Source organism: Eurytemora carolleeae, unplaced genomic scaffold, assembly GCF_000591075.1.
Source record: "Eurytemora carolleeae unplaced genomic scaffold, Eaff_2.0 scaffold375, whole genome shotgun sequence".
In the NCBI taxonomy this organism is placed as follows: Eukaryota; Metazoa; Arthropoda; class Copepoda; order Calanoida; family Temoridae; genus Eurytemora; species Eurytemora carolleeae.
This window is the reverse complement of record NW_019396277.1, coordinates 194,681-212,965: the sequence shown is the minus strand read 5'-3', so window position 1 is coordinate 212,965 and position 18,285 is coordinate 194,681. Positions and strand designations below refer to the sequence as shown.

Below are 18,285 nucleotides of genomic sequence, written 5' to 3'. Positions count from 1 at the left end.
TAGCAGAAATAATTGAATATTAAACGTCTCTATGTCAATACTGCACATGAAGACGAAATCTGTTTGTCTGACGGTTAATTTTGATTAATTCACTAAAAGCAAGTGATTTTATTTTCTCTCAAAATTTGAAGAATATAGCTTTAGAATAGATACATAAAGATTGGTCTGGAAAAAAATAAATTAAAATAATTGTAATCGTAAAAATCTTGAAAAAACGAAAATCAAAAAAGAGAACGGTGGGGACATTTTGTGGGGACATTTTGTTTACTAGTGGTTTAACAAATATTTTTATCCGAAAAATTCAAATTCGTCATGTGCTATAATTGATTTTGAAGAAAACATTCCCCCCCCCTTGGTTGTTCACATTTTTATGTTTTCAAATATTCTTTAAAAGTCTCTCTTATTATTTACAAGTTTTTTGTTTTTATGAACTAACAGTGCATGTTTTTTGCAAGTTTGCATGTTTTCTGTATTTTTACCCGTCCACTGTACATGGTGTACAGTGTACATACACTGTACACTGTACGTACATTCAATTTTGTATTTGTACCTAACAATTAACTTTTCTTTACAATTTTGCATCCAAGGAGTGATCCCTGTTAGACTTAATTATACCAATAAGAATTAAGCATCGTTTATAGACTAAAAGATGCCTCAAAAAAACTTTTTAGATTTTGCCTTGAAATGAAAAGGTTTCAAATTGTCAGAAAATTAAAAGAAAAACTTAATTCAATTCTTTTCATTGGAAAATTATTAGAAATGAATCTCCTCTGTTTTTAAAAAGAGATTTTAAAGGGAGAGTTCGTAAACAAATGAAAGTGGGTATAGGCTTACGGGAAAAATAATCGCTTTTGATCGCTACTAATCTTACTTCTATCTGTTGCGTTTATAAGGAGAAAATAGTTAAAAACAACTTATACTGAAGAACGTAGCGTCCATACAAATTCAGAAAGTTGCAATATACTACTTGTATCGTAGGTGTTTTCCCGCTAGGTGTCACTGCCACATGTAATCATGGTAATTTTACATCGTCTATATGCAACATCCCCCCTACTGAACTTCCTGACCTACTAACTTTCCGACCTACGGCAATATCGGACCTACGCCAGCTGTTTATTTTTGTATTATTTGAGGGTTAGGTTAGGTTAAGACAATTTCTGGGCCGAGAGCTGCGGCTAGGACAGACTAGGGGGCAGAGCGCCGTGGCTAGGACAGACAATGGGGCCTGGCGCTTCTGCCACAAGTCCATCTAGCAGCTGTAAAACCATGTGCTAGTAGGTCGGATGTGTAGTATAGCGGATACACCATTGTAATCAGTCAAAGCATCGATATACAAAACAAATAAAAAATATTATGAAATATTAACTATATTCGAATGCATCAAAAAATAATTTATGAATAAAGGTTGTAATATCTGAATGATCTGTTTGAAAATATATTAATTTTTTACGATTCGAGTGGACTATTGCAACTTTCATTTTTTCGAACACTACCTTTAAGGAATCGTTGTGAATCGAACTATGTCACTTGAAATTACGACTAAAGTCCCTTTAAGATGATAATCTGCTCTACTGAGTGCATGGATGGGAACTAAAACGTTAAACCTGTATTTTCTGCCCAAATTTTGGATGAAATATTTTGCGCTTGATAATTTTAATTTTGAGGTTAATTATAGTTTTCTCGGTTTAGTTTGTAATTAGGGGGTTGTTTAGATGTTTTATTATCATAAAAAGAAATGTTTTTTTTTTAAAATTCGGTTTGTTCAAAAACTATCAAGTATCCGATTTTTATAGAATCAGCTTGAAGAAAACCTTTGCACTGTTTTGCACTTTTTTAAAATTTATTTACTTTACATAAAAATATATTTAACTGGGTTTACGACACCCGGTTTGAAAGGAGTGTACAATGTCTAAAGTTTCTAACTCTTGACGTTATAATCTAGAAAATTATGTGTTCTCACACTTCATATTATTATCCTTTATATTCTGATCCAAACCTGTCCAAAACATCAAATCAGAGTTTTACACTAATACAGGATTATCCACAAACTTTAAGATTTTTAAGGAACCGTAGACGTTATTCAAGTGATCTTTAATGCTGATTGGCATGTTAGATTCACAACTGTGTTTCAGTTAGACGGAAGTAAATTGCATTTAGGCTCAAAATCCTAAATGTCTTCAAGCGTAACTTCTCAAATTCAAACGCAATATCACGCACCTCTGACCCTTCAGATAAAGTAAATGTTACCTGAAGTCTGACCGCGTCAACCTTGTTGCACCGGCTAGTCCTATTGAGTGTCTGCTTTATTTACCCAATGTCCGGACGATACAGTACAAACTGGGACTGGAAAGATTGGCCCGGCTCGGAAATTCAAATGCACTACGGCTGCCCGTAATATAAGGAGAACAAACATGTTTTGAATTTCTAGTTTTCTCATTCTTGTTCTTAAACCCACAGTTAAAGGAGATACGAGCTCACAAAGTCTTATCAGTTATATTCCATAGAATTGACCTTCTCCCTCTATCTAAAGTGAGCCTTGAAACCGTTGTCTGATTTATGAAACAGAAGATGAAATTGTCAGAATTAAACTCAGCTGCATAAATTCTCATTTAGAAAAACGACAATAGTCTCCTAACTGCTGTTCAAATAAAGATTAAAAGGGGTACCATTCTGCGAATCTGACATGCCATGCACTATAAAATGGATTTTCTTTTTATTTCTATTTTTTATTATTTTTAGTTTTATTGTCCTTCCTTTTTAATCTCTTTGGTTATTGTTAACCCTTTATAATATCTTTTATATATTTTTGTCACTGTTTCACCAATAATATTCAAGAATTCAATGAATAAACTTTGTGTTTAGCACCTTGCAATAGATAATAATTTGACTAGATATGTATATATATATTCGTTTTCATTTTGTATTTTGTATTTTGGTTAATACAGTGCTTTCAAGGAACTGTCAGGGTCAAATAGATTCTGATACAATAGATGGCAACCTAGATTTCGTACACTCTCTGACAGCTGTATTCTTACGTCACAAGTGTCAACTTAGTTTTTGTGTCAGACAAAATTATTATTAATAGTGATAATTTTGAAATAAAGTGTTTATCTTACCGTTAAAACAAGAGCAATTTAGCTTTTTTTTATTTTCTGTTTTTACACTTTTTATTTAATCTTGGAAAACATGTTAACTAGTGTGAGAAAATATAGTTTTCCTTGTTATATTTGACACTTGTGACGTCATGTATAATTGGTCCATTTCTCTGTTGCCACCTATTGTACTTGATATTTATTTGGTCAGGGTAATTTCAAGAAACATTAAAAAGTTTCACATCGGTACCCTGTTCACCAAAGTTTCCGCATGCAATGGGGATAGAGAACCCGAAGTGAATCGGACACGCACATTTTTGTAAAGGGTCACTTGAAATTTCGTTGACAGACCCTTTAAATTCACGAGGATAGTTCAATCCTTATCCCAGAGAGCTGTGACTTTTGATCACAATGTAGCCTACTTAACAAAAATGTTCGCCTTTTCTTTTTTCATTTATTTTGTCAACAAATACGTTTTAAATAAAAAAAAATTATCAACATGACCACACTGTTTAAGTATACTGGTTGTTGAACTATAGAACAATTTACGAATGAATTAAATAAAGAACCAATCGAATGCATTTCGCCCTGGTTAGTCCGTTGCATGCTCTGTGAAATTTTCTGTTTTTAGACGCATGTGATGTGATAATCAAACTGTATTTCCTAAAACTTAATTCTTTAAAATATCAAATCTGAAAAAAAACTTAATATTGATTTAATTTGTCCCTTTAATTGTTTTTCTTGTATTCCAGGATGGGTTTAGCTGTAGTACTCCTCCATGTTCTCTGGATCCTGCTGGATCTAAGCTCCAGGAGAACCCGGAGCAGGAGCAAACCTTCTTCCTGGAGAACATCACGATCCCTACCAGCGAGCACGATAACTTCATCCTTATCGACCGGATCAGAAGATCGGCTGGATCTAGTAAACCCAGACCAACATAATCATTTATTTCTTCCCTTGTATCATTCATCCCACCTAGAGCTTCAAACCCTTTGATTAACCCTAAGAGAATAGAATATATATTAGAGTGGAATTTACTAGAAAAAGGTGTAAAACGGCCATTTTGTTGTACTGTTTTCATATTACAGGTGTACTTCACATATTTGTGCTATAATATAACCTTTTGGGCCCTGTAACATAATTTTATAGCTAGAAAATCTAAAATTAATATTAAAAGAAAACCAAACTATGAAATAGGCTGGTTTCAGAATTGACCAATGATCATTTCACATAGATTCTATTTACAAACGATCATTTTTCGTTATAACTATAAATCAAATGATGTTTTTTTATTCGTTTAATTCATTTTATAAAGTTCATTTAACAGCTTTAAAAAATTCGAAATTGAAATGGATAGTCTAGGGAACATACTGTATTAATGTACTCTACTGCATATAATTGGGAACATTTACATGATTTGTACACTTTGAACTCCCTTTCAGGCTGAAAGGGACTGACAAAATTCATACCGAGGGATTTTCTAAATTCCACTCTATTATATATTCTATTCTCTTTGGATTTAACCCTAGTCTTTAATATATCTCAGAATTGGAATTTTGATATCTTCCACGGACCACAATGTACTTGTAATAGTTGTAATTTAGGATTTTAATAACCTCATTCCAGTATTAAACTGTTTCCTGTATTCCATGTACTTTAAATAGTGCATCCTGTATACGGTATCATGTATCCGGCATCTTGTATCCTGTATCCTACATCCTACATCCTGTATCGTGAGGATTTTTAAGTAAAATCAATAGCTTTGAATGTTAAAAACTCGCGAATCTAAATTTTATAATTGTATTCTAGACAATATTAATTATTGTACACACGCTCTCGTGTCATTGAAAAGTACTAAATGTGTACCAACTAACTACAATGTCTTGTACTCATTAAACTGTACTTAAAAACAAAATCATTCCTCGCATTTCTTTGTTTTAGTTTTTATTACTGCATTTATGTCTGATCTTTATGTAACCGACATATCCTTTATTTCAAACACTGTATTATTATGCACAAAAGATTCCATTCTTTACTCAAAAATGTCAAGAGTAAGAGATTTAATGTTTTAGAAGCGGAGAATATTTCCTCTAAAACTTTTCACTAAAAACGTTTATTTTGCTCCGCGTTTGAAAATGTTTGACAATGTTTGACAATGTTTGAAAATGTTTGACAATGTTTGATGCACATGTTAGAAAACTATTTTGTTCAAAATATCCGATAATAAAGATAGATTTATCTCACAAATTTGAACAAAATGATCGCAGTTTTGAAATGTCTTAGATAAATATCCAATATTAATTTTAAAATATGTTAAAATAAGGATAGTTCGTTCCTTTTGTTGAACTCAATTGTTAAACTATACCTAGTATTGTTATTCATATTAGTTTTTATTATAAATTGTTATATTATAGTCAAATATGGACAAATCTGTTAAATTATTCCAATAAAGTAAACAGAAATAAATCTTAAATTTATTTGAAACTAAAACTTTACGTGACCGTTGGTTTGCAGAGTGACATGTCTGATTCACAACGGTACCCTTTAAACGTTTGATTAATAAATTATGTCCGATTCACAACGGTACCCTTTAAACCTTTGATTCATAAATTATGTCTGATTCACAACGGTACTCTTTAAACCTTTGATTAATAAATTATGTCCGATTCACAACGGTACCCTTTAAACCTTTGATTAATAAATTATGTCTGATTCACAACGGTACCCTAAACCTTTGATTAATAAATTATGTCTGATTCACAACGATACCCTTTAAACCTTTGATTAATAAATTATGTCTGATTCACAACGGTACCCTAAAAACCTTTGATTAATAAATTATGTCCGATTCACAACGGTACCCTTTAAACCTTTGATTAATAAATTATGTCTGATTCACAACGGTACCCTCTAAACCTTTGATTAATAAATTATGTCTCATTCACAACGGTACCCTCTAAACCTTTGATTAATAAATTATGTCTCATTCACAACAATACCCTCTAAACCTTTGATTAATAAATTATGTCTGATTCACAACGGTACCCTTTAAACCTTTGATTAATAAATTATGTCTCATTCACAACGATACCCTTTAAACCTTTGATTAATAAATTATGTCTCATTCACAACGGTACCCTTTAAACCTTTGATTAATAAATTATGTCTCATTCACAACGATACCCTTTAAACCTTTGATTAATAAATTATGTCTGATTAATCCTGATCAAACCAAACGCTTAAAATTATCGATTACTTAGCATACATGCTGTTTATATATTTTAAAAAAAATATTTAGATAATTTCCAGAATATACAAAAAAATATTTTCATTTAAATAATTAAAAACTGCGTCCAACATACAGAGCATCCCATATCATATTAGATTATCTCCTAGCCTTAACGCTAAAAAACGCATGTAATACTCGAAAAACCTAGAATTTTCTTTATGGCAAATTTTCATATTATAGCCTTTTACAAGTTTTCAAAGTAGTTAATTATTTTTAAATTTTCTGATAAGTCCCGAAAATCGTAATTTAGAGCTGTATAAGATCCAATATGATGTGGGACACCCTGTATAAGATCCAATATGATGTGGGACACCCTGTAGAATATTCGGAATTTTCAAGAAATATGTAAAATCAGTTGCGTTGAGTTCAGAATTCACTCCAGTTTGCATAACTTTCAACAAAAATAAGAGATTCCTACTTTGTCGATTAATATACAAAGGTTGAAAGGGTGAATTGCTGTGAATCAGACATGCCACTCTTAACATGAAGGGTCAATTGAAATCCCATACCCTCCCTTTAAATGTTTGAATATGTCTTTAAAAGAAGTTTTATACTGTATTGAACAGTTATAGACTTTTCTCATTTATCTTTAAAATCATTTACAAATTTTCTAAAGAGTATTTTCTTATCTATGCTTGGAAAAGAGCTTGTTATTGCAAGATGTGTTAAATAATAAACAATCTTAAAAGACAATAAAAAAATTAAACGAAGTCACGTACTTTATTAAACTTAATATTTTCTGTGTTTTCTATGCCTGGTGTTTTCTATGCACCAAAAAAAGATTACTCAGTTGTCACTGCTTAGAGAACTCTGTCAGACAAGTCACTCAAGCCACTCAAGTCACTTAATTAAATGACCTAAAATTGTGCAACAATTTGTTAACCCTGAAACGGAGGGAGATTTTAGAAATTTTTGAAATTTATAGGTGCAGTGAAACTTGATTGGAATTGCACATAAAGGATCTGAGTTTTTGTCACAAACTCTAACCTTTTAATCACTAATTCTGTTCTTTCTATCAAATAGTCTAAGTTTGAAATATCAAAGATTAACACCACCAGGTTGCAAAGAAATAGAGTTTATAACATTATAGTTTGTGGCAAATTCTTTAAAATAAGAATATAGATCTTCTTTTACACCCCCCCCTTTAACCGTTTATAGGGTTAAATTACAACTGGGCAATTTTAAGCAGAACATTTTTAAAATCTTAAAAACTTTGAACGGTCTGTTTCCTGAAAGACAACTGGAATTTATCTTTTTAATATATCGTTGTTTCCGACTGTTCTAAGATTTTAAATAATAAGTTCCATTGTACAGATCTGTACTGTTAAAATAAATCCAATTCTTTTGTTTGAGCAAATTTTACGAGTAATTGTTCGTCCTATCGATAAGTCTGATAGAATTTACAGTGAAAATATGACAGATTTCTTCCATTGGATAGAATTTACAGTGCAAATATGACAGATTTCTTCCTTTGGATAGAATTTACAGTGCAAATATGACAGATTTCTTCCATTGGATAGAATTTACAGTAAAAATATGACAGATTTCTTCCAATTAGATAAATGTGCACACTGTATTTCCAACGCCCAAAGTATTTATGATTTCAAAAGGCAGTTTAGCCTTCTTTTGGGATACTTTATTACAAAGTTATTTCAGCTTATAGATATTTATTTATTGTACAATGTACAGTGTACATATAACCACCTTGATCTAATATCTATTTAAAATTGTAATCTGTAGTCTGCTTGTAAGTTTGTCCGATCAAAACTCAGGAACCCTTGTACCGATTTGTCTCAAATTTTGATTGACAACCGGAAGACCCACGTGGATGTTCTTAGCTTGCTCTTGAGATTCTAAAATCTTAATTTACGACTAATGTCGGGTAAACGGTGGGACTAATTAACGCTGGGTTCCCAAGCTAGTACTGGATAAAGTACAATGTACAATGTACACTGTACGGCCCACTTATCCGAACTTAATATCCGACCTACAAAAAGTTATTATCTGACCTACAAAATGTGTTCATCCTACCAATAAAAGTTGTGCATCCGACCTACAAAAATTGTTCATCCGACCTACAAAACTGTGGATCCGACCTACAAAATGTGTGCATTCGACCTACAAAATGTGTGCATCCGACCTACGAAATGTTTTCATCCGACCTACAAAAATTGTGCATCCGACCTACAAAATGTGTGCATCCGACCTACGAAATGTTTTCATCCGACCTACAAAAGTTGTGCATCCGACCTACAAAAGTTGTGCATCCGACCTACAAAAAGTGTGCATCCAAACTTCAAAAGTATGCGCATCCAACCTACAAATTTCTTTTTTAAAATCCCAACCACATTGAACTAGACAGAAAGGGAAAATCAAATCTATTAATGGTTTAACTTTGTGACCTCGTAGCTCTTCTAGAGGATTTATGATTAAAAACATATAGGATTTCAATATCACGGGCAGCTTACTTTAGTTCGGTGAGTACTATATATTTTATCATATTGTTCATTTCTGCAGGATTATCCATCTGTTGGCAGTATTTCATATTTGTTGGTAAACAACATTCATCAGTAGTCAAGATTCAGGCTTATTGTTTACTGGTAGGATAAGGGGTAGTTTTCTATCATCAAGGACGTACATCAAGAACATTGGGGGGTAGGGTGGGTAAATAATTCCTAATTATCGAGTTTATTTACATATTGTCTGGGAGGAATATAAACAAACAAAATCTAATTCTCGAGTTTGTTTACATATTGTCTGGGAGGAATATAAACAAACAATAATCTAATTCTCGAGTTTGTTTACATATTGTCTGGGAGGAATATAAACAAACAATAATCTAATTCTCGAGTTTGTTTACATATTGTCTGGGAGGAATATAAACAAACAATAATCTAATTCTCGAGTTTGTTTACAGTTAGTCCGAGAAAATTTTTGCAGCAAAGGCAATGAATGAAATAACTAGAATGTAACACTTTTTAAAGCTGAAAAACAACGACATATTCCCTTTTTCCTTTTTTGATTAGGACAATAGACATAAAATCTAGTATTTTTTAAATACAGGGTTACCCACAAAAGATAAGACTTCAGAGACGATTGTACGAAATCTATACTGTCTGTTTCCTTATATTTACGATTCCCTGCAACTGTAAACTTGTTTATTTCTGTCAAGTCATTAAAAAACTATATTTATGACCTTGAAATCGTCTCATTTTAAGAGTTTCTGGTCGTCTTTACAGTCTAATCCTTTGTGAGTAACCCTGTATATAAATATATAAAGAACAAGATTGCAAAGATAAGAGAAGGTTTAAAACTGTGAGTACTCCACAATCAAAATGCTGCATTGGACCAAACCAAACCAACATTATGAATTTAAAGGGATTGTACACAAAAATCTGCACAAATTATTCCAAAAAAAAACTTTATGTTTTGTTTGTATTTGTTTTCAATGGAGTTTATTTCTTTTTCATATCACCATTGGTACAACTATAGGTCGTATCTATCTATCTACACTGCTCTGGAAGTGTGATAATGGTTCTACTTATACTATAAGAACGTTTAAGAAATTGGCCAGAAGAGAAATAGTCAACAAAAAAAATCTTACATTAAATACATGAATTAAATACAAAATACTTATTAAGTTCACTTCCTCGTTTAGATCTATATTCATTATTCATTTAAGAAAAGAAATATTCAACAACAAAATCTTATATTAAATACATGTTTAAGAAATTTTTTATTTTTTTATCAAAGCATGCTGTGTGTGCAACATAAGAAAAGATATTAATTTTGCACAAGTCAAACTTGGTTTTGCAGAAGATGTGTTTAGCATTTTTGCAAAGGATAAACTTCCCATAGTTTCAGGCAACATTGTGTATATATATATAAAACAAAACCATCCAGAACACAAACATACCAAACCGTTAACCCTTAATGGACTGGGAGAGGGCGTTTGAAGCCCGGATAGTTTAGAAAACTGGGAAATAAACAAACGCTAAGCGGTATTCCAGTGCAAAAGTCAAGGAAAGGTAAAACACCTTATTATTCAACTTAGCAAGAACGATTCACCAGGAGCTTTTGCATATTTGTTTATACTTAAGAAGTGTACTGCAGTTTTTGGGAGGGGTGTAAACAACTGAAGTTGTTTTTATTCAGCCCAGAAACTGCAGTACACTTTTATGTAGACAAATATTTGAAGAACCCTAGACAGCAATTAAACGAAACTTCCGAGTTTCCTTATTGCGGAGATTCAATTTTAAAGGGAGTGACCGGCTATGTAAGGTACCGAGCGTCCCATATCATATTAGATTATCTCCAATCTTTAACACCAAAATTAACCCTTAATACTCGAAAAACTTATCATTTTGCGCAAAAAAAATTGTTATATAAGCCTTATGTTATTTTTCAAACTGATTGATTCTAAATATGATGTGGGACAGTACACCCTGTAGTTGAATTGAGTGTTGTGGACAAATTTTTTAGGATTCATTTGAGATATATAAAACGTTTCCACGACGTATATTTACTGAGTTTGAGTACAAAGTCGACGTTCAAAATCAAGAATTTGAGTGTGCACATATTCAGAAACGGTTTTTTAAAAATTATGAAATAATGATGACAAAAAATGTAAACAAAATTCTATAGTATTAATTTGTTGTTTTATAGGAACAGGTTGAGAAAATAAAATTAACTTTTATCATGGAAAATAAGTAATCTTGTTCAATTATAAGTTTCTATAATCTCTTATTATTCACAAAGATTTTAGCAGATTTTCTGGATTTTTTTTAGAAAAGACGACATTTAAAGAATTTGTAGAAATCTGCGAACAAATTCATAGAAAAGAAGTTTAATATAATAATGAAAACGAAATAATTGTTTCTAACATGGATTTATTGACAATTTTCATTTGAGAAATGTGTTCCTAACCATCTAATAAGTTTACTTTCGAATTTTTACTTCATTTTTCGTCGTTATTTAATCATTTTAAAAAAGCCGATTCTGAAAACGTACCCATCCAAATTCATGATTTTGAACGTCGACTTTGCACTCAAACTCAGTATTTATACATCGTGGAAATGTTTAATATGTCTCAAATGAATCCTAAAAAGATTTTCTTCAATACTGCATACTCGGTTCAACAACCATACATTGCCGGTCACTCCATTTAAGAAATTAGAAACAAAAGAATGTAAAGAAACCACATAAAATATTGTATAAAAACAAAAATGGTATCTACAAATCTGCCTGGCCCCATTCCTGAAACCGGGTTTCCGATACTGAGTTTCATAACAATAAATAATCCTCGTAGACAAATGTATTTCTTGCTGAGCTGTTTCCGTCTGCCTTAAAGTATATTACACGTCTGCCTCGTGTAGTTTGAGTAAAATTAATATTGAATAAAGGGATTGTTCAGTTTATTTATGCACTTTGCTTTAACTATATCAAAATTTTGTTAACTTACATTTTCTAAAGACCTTTCTGAATGAACAAAATCCCATCTTTTTCACACTTTTCAAAAAATAAATTAATATTTTTTTGGAGATTTTCAATGAAATGAAAAATGTTAATTATTCTTCAATTATTGAAAGGAAAAAATTGATACTCGCCTAAATCGTGATTTTTTTAATTTTCGAACTCCGATGGTTGGGGCAAACTTATTCTATAACTTAATACGTATATCAAAAAAAAATTTCCTACGAAAGCCTATGATAATGTTTAAAACATTTGCCCGGGCAGTATTCAAGATTTACCATTCTCATTTTTGGGGGTAAAATGAAGGTGTTAAGTTTAATTTAAAGGGACTGTAAGCGTAACTTCCAGCGACACTCAATACAAAGATGGAACTGCCAAATTCACATAGCGGAGGCTCGGTCTACCTAGTAAAACTGGGCGGCTCGTGTCTGTATGTCGGAGGCTCAGGGCGGGCGGGGGCAGAAGCCAAAAGGAGCTATGCGTAGTCGCGAAAAACAGTCTCTCTGTGTCTTGTAATTCTACAGAGAATTTCTGTCACGAAAAATGGTTTGGAATCTTCTTTAAGCCTAAAGTACAATGTTTAAATTCAGACTTAGAAAAAGAAAAAAAAAGTTCTCGTTATTATTAATTAAGTGTCAGTTTTCATTTTTCTAAAAGAAAGTGTAAATTAGCTTATGATATCTAATATACATGGTATGTAGGGAAAAAACAAAGTTACTCAAAAAATTTAAAAAGTGGCCCTAACTGTTCCTCGTACATATTTGGGTCAGTTATAGTGGTAATTGACAAAACTGATTCTTTGGCCAGAGTTGCCATGATGTTCATGATGTTCATGATGTTCATAACTTTCTGTATTGTGCTCACTCGGAAAACTATAGGCTTGTGAATTTTCGCGTTTTTTTATACTTTAAACTAAAGATTCAATTGAGAAAGTGAATTTTCCCGCAAATATTTCCCAATTTCTTTGCGTTGTAAGCGGAATTATGCAAGAATATACTTTGGTCCAAAGCGGAAAATTTTAAGTTTAATCGGCAGATCAACCTAATCCATTCAGCCAACAGAGATTTACCTAATAGAAGAAAGTTATTAGATGGGCACGACGCACCCGGAATATGCATTGTTTTACATTAATAGTACTAATTCGATGAACAGTTGTTTAAAAATGAATAATGACCGAGCTAACTCATCAAACAGTCATTCATTCATTTCAATTTAAAGAAAAGGTTTAAATTGTTAAATTTGAAACACTTGCAGTATTTATTTTTTAGTACTAAAATATAGTTCTAATTATTTAATTATGTTTAGGTTTCTAGGTGTTCAGGGGTCTAAACTTTTGTTTGAATCCAGCTAGCGCTAATCTTTAACGTTTGATCTTGATATCCACTGTGACAGCTTTTAAATTTGATCCCTCAATTCAAAATTATTTTTCAGGTCAACGCCTGAGATATCCAAGAGAAATTAACTAAATCAATAGGAGTTTAGATTTAAGTTTAAATTTAATGCTTTTTATAAATATATATATCGCTAGATCAGACAATATTTTCAACAATTTTATTTTATTTTTTAATTTTCCTGCTTCATTTACGAATGTACGCCAATTTTGAGTAATTTCTTTAAATATTAAAAAAGAAAAAACGTTCTATTCCCATAGAGTACAAACATTTTAGATAGTATGTACAATTTTTTGATATAATGATTTTTGTCATACTTTTATTTTGTGCATTTCAGATAGTGTTGTTTAGAGAAAGCCTTTTGTATGACGCGAATAAAATGTGTATCATCAACCTACCATGGAGGGCATGGGAAAAAACCTAGTGTATTCTCAATTGATCTAGGAGGAAACGAATCTCTGCCCCGAAGTTGAGATACAAATCGGATTGAGTTGACACAACTCAGCAACTGGGTGAGTAGATAGGTTTACACAGCACTAGAAGAATGAGAAGGTAGGTTTACACAGCACTAAAAGAATAAGTAGGTAGGGTTACACAGCACTAGAAGAATGAGTAGATAGGTTTACACAGCACTAAAATTATTAGTAGGTAGGTTTATACAGCACTAGAAGAATGAGTAGATAGGTTTACACAGCACTAAAATTATTAGTAGGTAGGTTTATACAGAACTAGAAGAATGAGTAGGTAGGTTTACACAGCACTAAAAGAATAAGTAGGTAGGGTTACACAGCACTAGAAGAATGAGTAGGTATGGTTTACACAGCACTAAAATTATTAGTAGGTAGGTTTATACAGAAATAGAAGAATGAGTAGGTAGGTTTACACAGCACTACAAGAATGAGTAGGTAGGTTTACACAGCACTAAAATTATTAGTAGGTAGGTTTATACAGAACTAGAAGAATGAGTAGATAGGTTTACACAGCACTAAAAGAATAAGTAGGTAGGTTTACACAGAACTGAAGAATGAGTAGGTATGGTTTACACAGCACTAAAATTATTTGTAGGTAGGTTTATACAGAAATAGAAGAATGAGTAGGTAGTTTTACACAGCACTGAAAGAAAAAGTAGGTAGGTTTACACAGCACTAGAAGAATGAGAAGGTAGGTTTACACAGCGCTAAAATTATTAGTAGTAGGTTTATACAGCACTAGAAGAATGAGTAGGTTCCCAAATAACAAAAGTGAGGAATTTCCCCAGATTCACCAACCGTGGTGACTTTCTTTGAGGAATTTCCGAGGTATTTCTCGAGAATCATTTCCTGTAACTGGTTCCTCGGAAATTCTTGAGAAATTCCCTAGAATTGGTCCCCCAAGATTAGAGATTTTTGTGGGATCACAGTTTTGAGACTCAGTTTCGAGAAATTCCTGAGAAATTTAAAAACGACTATAACATTCTGACTTAAGAAGATAGTTATACTTCTAAAAAAATGGAGGGGCAATATAGTTGTTCAGTTATTCACTACTTTTGTTAGTGAATATTTCAAGATATTCCTGAGGAATTCTTGAGAAAATCTTGGGAATAGTTTCAGGGAAATTCCCAGGAATTGGTTCTGAAGACCTTTTTGCTACAAATTTTCTCTGGTTTTTCTGAAGAATTGGTAATAAGAAATTCCCTAGAATTGGTTACAAGAAATTCCTTGGATAGAGTTACGAGAATTTCCTCGGAATGGGTTACAAGAAATTCCTCGGACCTGGTTCCTCGGAATTGGTAACGAGAAATTCCTGGGAAAAGCTGTCGACATTTTCACCGGATTTTCCTGTGAAAGATTCCTGGGAATTTCCTCGGATTCCCAGGAAAGATTCCTGGGAATTTCCGCGGATTTTCCGCAAAATTGTTACTTGGATAGGTTTACACAGCAATGAAAGAATAAGTAGGTAGGTTTACACAGAACTGAAGAATGAGTAGGTAGGTTTATACAGCACTAGAAGAATGAGTAGGTAGGTTTACACAGCACTGAAAGAATAATTAGGTAGGTTTACACAAAATTGAAGAATGAGTAGGTAGGTTTACACATGGCACATGAGTAGGTAGGTTTATACAGCACTAGAAGAATGAGTAGGTAGGTTTACACAGCTCTGAAAGAATAAGTAGGTAGGTTTACACAGAATTGAAGAATAAGTAGGTAGGTTTACACAGCACATTAGTAGGTAGGTTTAAACAGCACTAGACGAATGAGTAGGTAGGTTTACACAGCACTGAAAGAATAAGTAGGTAGGTTTACACAAAATTGAAGAATGAGTAGGTAGGTTTACACAGAACATAAGTAGTTAGGTTTATACAGCACTGGAAGAATGAGTAGGTAGGTTTACACAGCACTGAAAGAATAAGTAGGTAGGTTTACACAGAACTGAAGAATGAGTAGGTAGGTTTACACAGCACATGAGTAGGTAGGTTTATACAACTCTATAAGAATAAATTACTGCTAGGTTAATATATTGGAAAGTTTGGGGGAGAACGATTTGTAACATTGACCTTGAAGTTTGGACAATTCATTAAATATGCACACTTTCGATACAACAAAAGGANGCAAGTGGAAGGGGGAAAGAGGAAAAGGGCAAAGTTTGTTGCACATTTTCACTTTGTTAAAAGACAAGCCATCACGGGGAGAAGCTTATGTAATATTTTTTTTAATTCTAATCCTAATCCTAATGTTAATCCTAATCGAGGGGGGAGGGGGCAATTCCGGAAAACTGTTCAAAACAAAACTTTCTTAATTTATTCTGAAGGTTCGCCTAGAAGGAAAAAAGGAGAAGAGAGAAAAAGGGATGGTTACTACCCCCTCCTCCCTCCTTTATCGGACGTATCTAAATGCAATTAATTAATTAGGAATTTGTTTGAATCAAATGATTAAGCTATTCATAGTTAGTCAATAATATTATGAAACTAGAAAGGAATGATTATCCTATATTTATCTTAATTTTAAATGAACTAACTTCAAAATATCTTTAAAACGATTTACAGCTCTTCTTCGGATGTAAATACAGCAGGTGGCATGGCAATTTAAAAGAAATTATGGAATGACGTCATTGGTGTCAAATATCATATGCACAATGCAGGCGCTTCAACCCGTCTTTCATGGAAGATGATATAAAATAAAATGAAATAACAAACAAACAAAAAACAATTAAAACTGCACTAATTTCCGTACAAACTTTAGCACTATTTGCTGAAATTTTAGGATGAAATTTTAATCTTCATTTGCAAGAAAATTTCATACACTTTTCTGAACATCCTTTGAAATTAGCAAAAAAAACTTATATTTTAATTATAATGGTCAAGCTTTGTTCAAAATTGTGTAATTTCTTGTATTTAGAAACAAGGTGGACATTTTATAAACTTATCTCTTTTTGTGATGGAAAAATGAATACGCATTGTATTGCCTATTGCTCATGTGTTAAGGGCATCGGAATCGGGCAGTATCTCTTTAATATTAGAAAAACTTTGCATTACTATAAAGTCCCTTTAAAATCAAATGTTAAATAAGGTAAAAAATATATTGATTTGCCTGCAGGTGTAGTGCATGATTCAGGGATGGATAATAAATCATTTTATTTTTCAAATTGTGAATAAGCATGTATTGTACTCATATTAAAATGTAATAAATAAATAAAAGTGCACCTGGTAAAAGTATATTATTATACATCAGATAATCTAGATTGATCTCATAGTATATAGAGTGTTCACCGACCCATGACATTCATTTTTAACTGATTTATATATTTACTAGCTCAAGTGCCCGGCGTTGCGCGTGGAATTGTTAAAAAATGCAATTTTGAATTTCTGGGCGCTTCGTGCCCATCTTCTATTTCAATTGTGAAAATTTTCTCTTTGTAAACATTGTAAAACAATAACACAAAAGTTCGCGGATTTATAAAACATTTCGTGGACTTATAAAATTTATTTGTCGGAGGCAAAATTTTTTATTTTGATCATCCATAAACCTTCCCTGGTGTCATGTGAGGTCACATACAAAATTTGGACCAGATCGGTTCAGTCGTTTTAAGGTTTATTGGATACAAATAGGAAAACAAACAAGCAATGTATCTATTTAGATGAGCGAAGAGCTTTATTTTATAAAATATAGATAGACCAATTTTCTTTAAATAACGTACATATACTCTTAATAATCATTTTAGCTTTCTATATTTTACATTCATAAGCATATTTTATTTGTATATCATACAATTAAACTTTGAAAACAAACTCACAGATTTTTTTGTTTATATTTTTAACATTTTCAACATTGAAAAGAATCGAAAAATTTGAAAATTTTCTCGAAACAATCTTTCACGAACACTGAAATTTTCTGCATTTGAAAGATGTGCATCTGAGTATAAGAATAACATGTAAAAATCACGAAATATTTGTACAGACCTTTTCGTTAATTTATTATTCCAAAATTGCGCGTTTCCGGGGTGAATGCCCCGTTATGTTGCATAATATATAATGATAAACATGGCGACAGTTTCGATAAATAATTAAAGAGCAAAATAACACCTATCTAGGGCATGGTTTAACAACAAAAAAAATATCTTAAAATTTTATTAGCTAAGAGCTAGGGTTTTAGGGCGCTTCGTGCGCATTCACAATTTTAACTTTTATATCTGTATTCTGTAAGCATCTTCTCTTTGTACAGCAAAAAATCTGAAAAACAACAAAATTTTGCGGATTTTCAATATTTTTTCGCTCATTTTAAAGATTTATCTAAAAAGCCTATTCATAAATCTTCCCCGAGGTCACAAAATTTGGACCCGATCGGTTCAGCCGTTTTGATATTTATTGGATACAAACACACAGACAAGCAAAGTGTATTTATAGATTCTGTTTCATATATATCACGTGATTTGACCATCTTAACATTTGGGGAAGGGGGGGGGGTCAATTCCCATATGGGGCCTAATACCCCTTTGCGGAAACTTTGCCTTTTTGAACCAAATTTGTCACTTATAAAGGGATGAGGACCGTCTTAATTACCCCCCC

At 32.2% G+C, this 18,285-nt stretch overlaps 1 protein-coding gene across 3 annotated transcripts in view; it reads left to right on the top strand.

Annotated features, from left to right (window-relative positions):
- Positions 1-5,265, top strand: part of LOC111699981 (protein kinase C-binding protein NELL1) — a 39,329-nt gene extending 34,064 nt beyond the window's left edge. The window contains exons 21-22 of one of the 3 annotated variants that reach the window (XM_023470785.1): positions 3,845-4,119; positions 4,622-5,265. In XM_023470785.1, the coding sequence (XP_023326553.1) occupies positions 3,845-4,088 (244 nt within the window). In that variant the 3' untranslated portion in view covers positions 4,089-4,119; positions 4,622-5,265. Of the gene's footprint in view, positions 1-3,844; positions 4,173-4,621 lie in introns of those variants that run through there. The other 2 variants (XM_023470786.1, XM_023470788.1) reach the window with 2 other exon arrangements.
- The last annotated feature ends 13,020 nt before the right edge of the window (positions 5,266-18,285 follow it).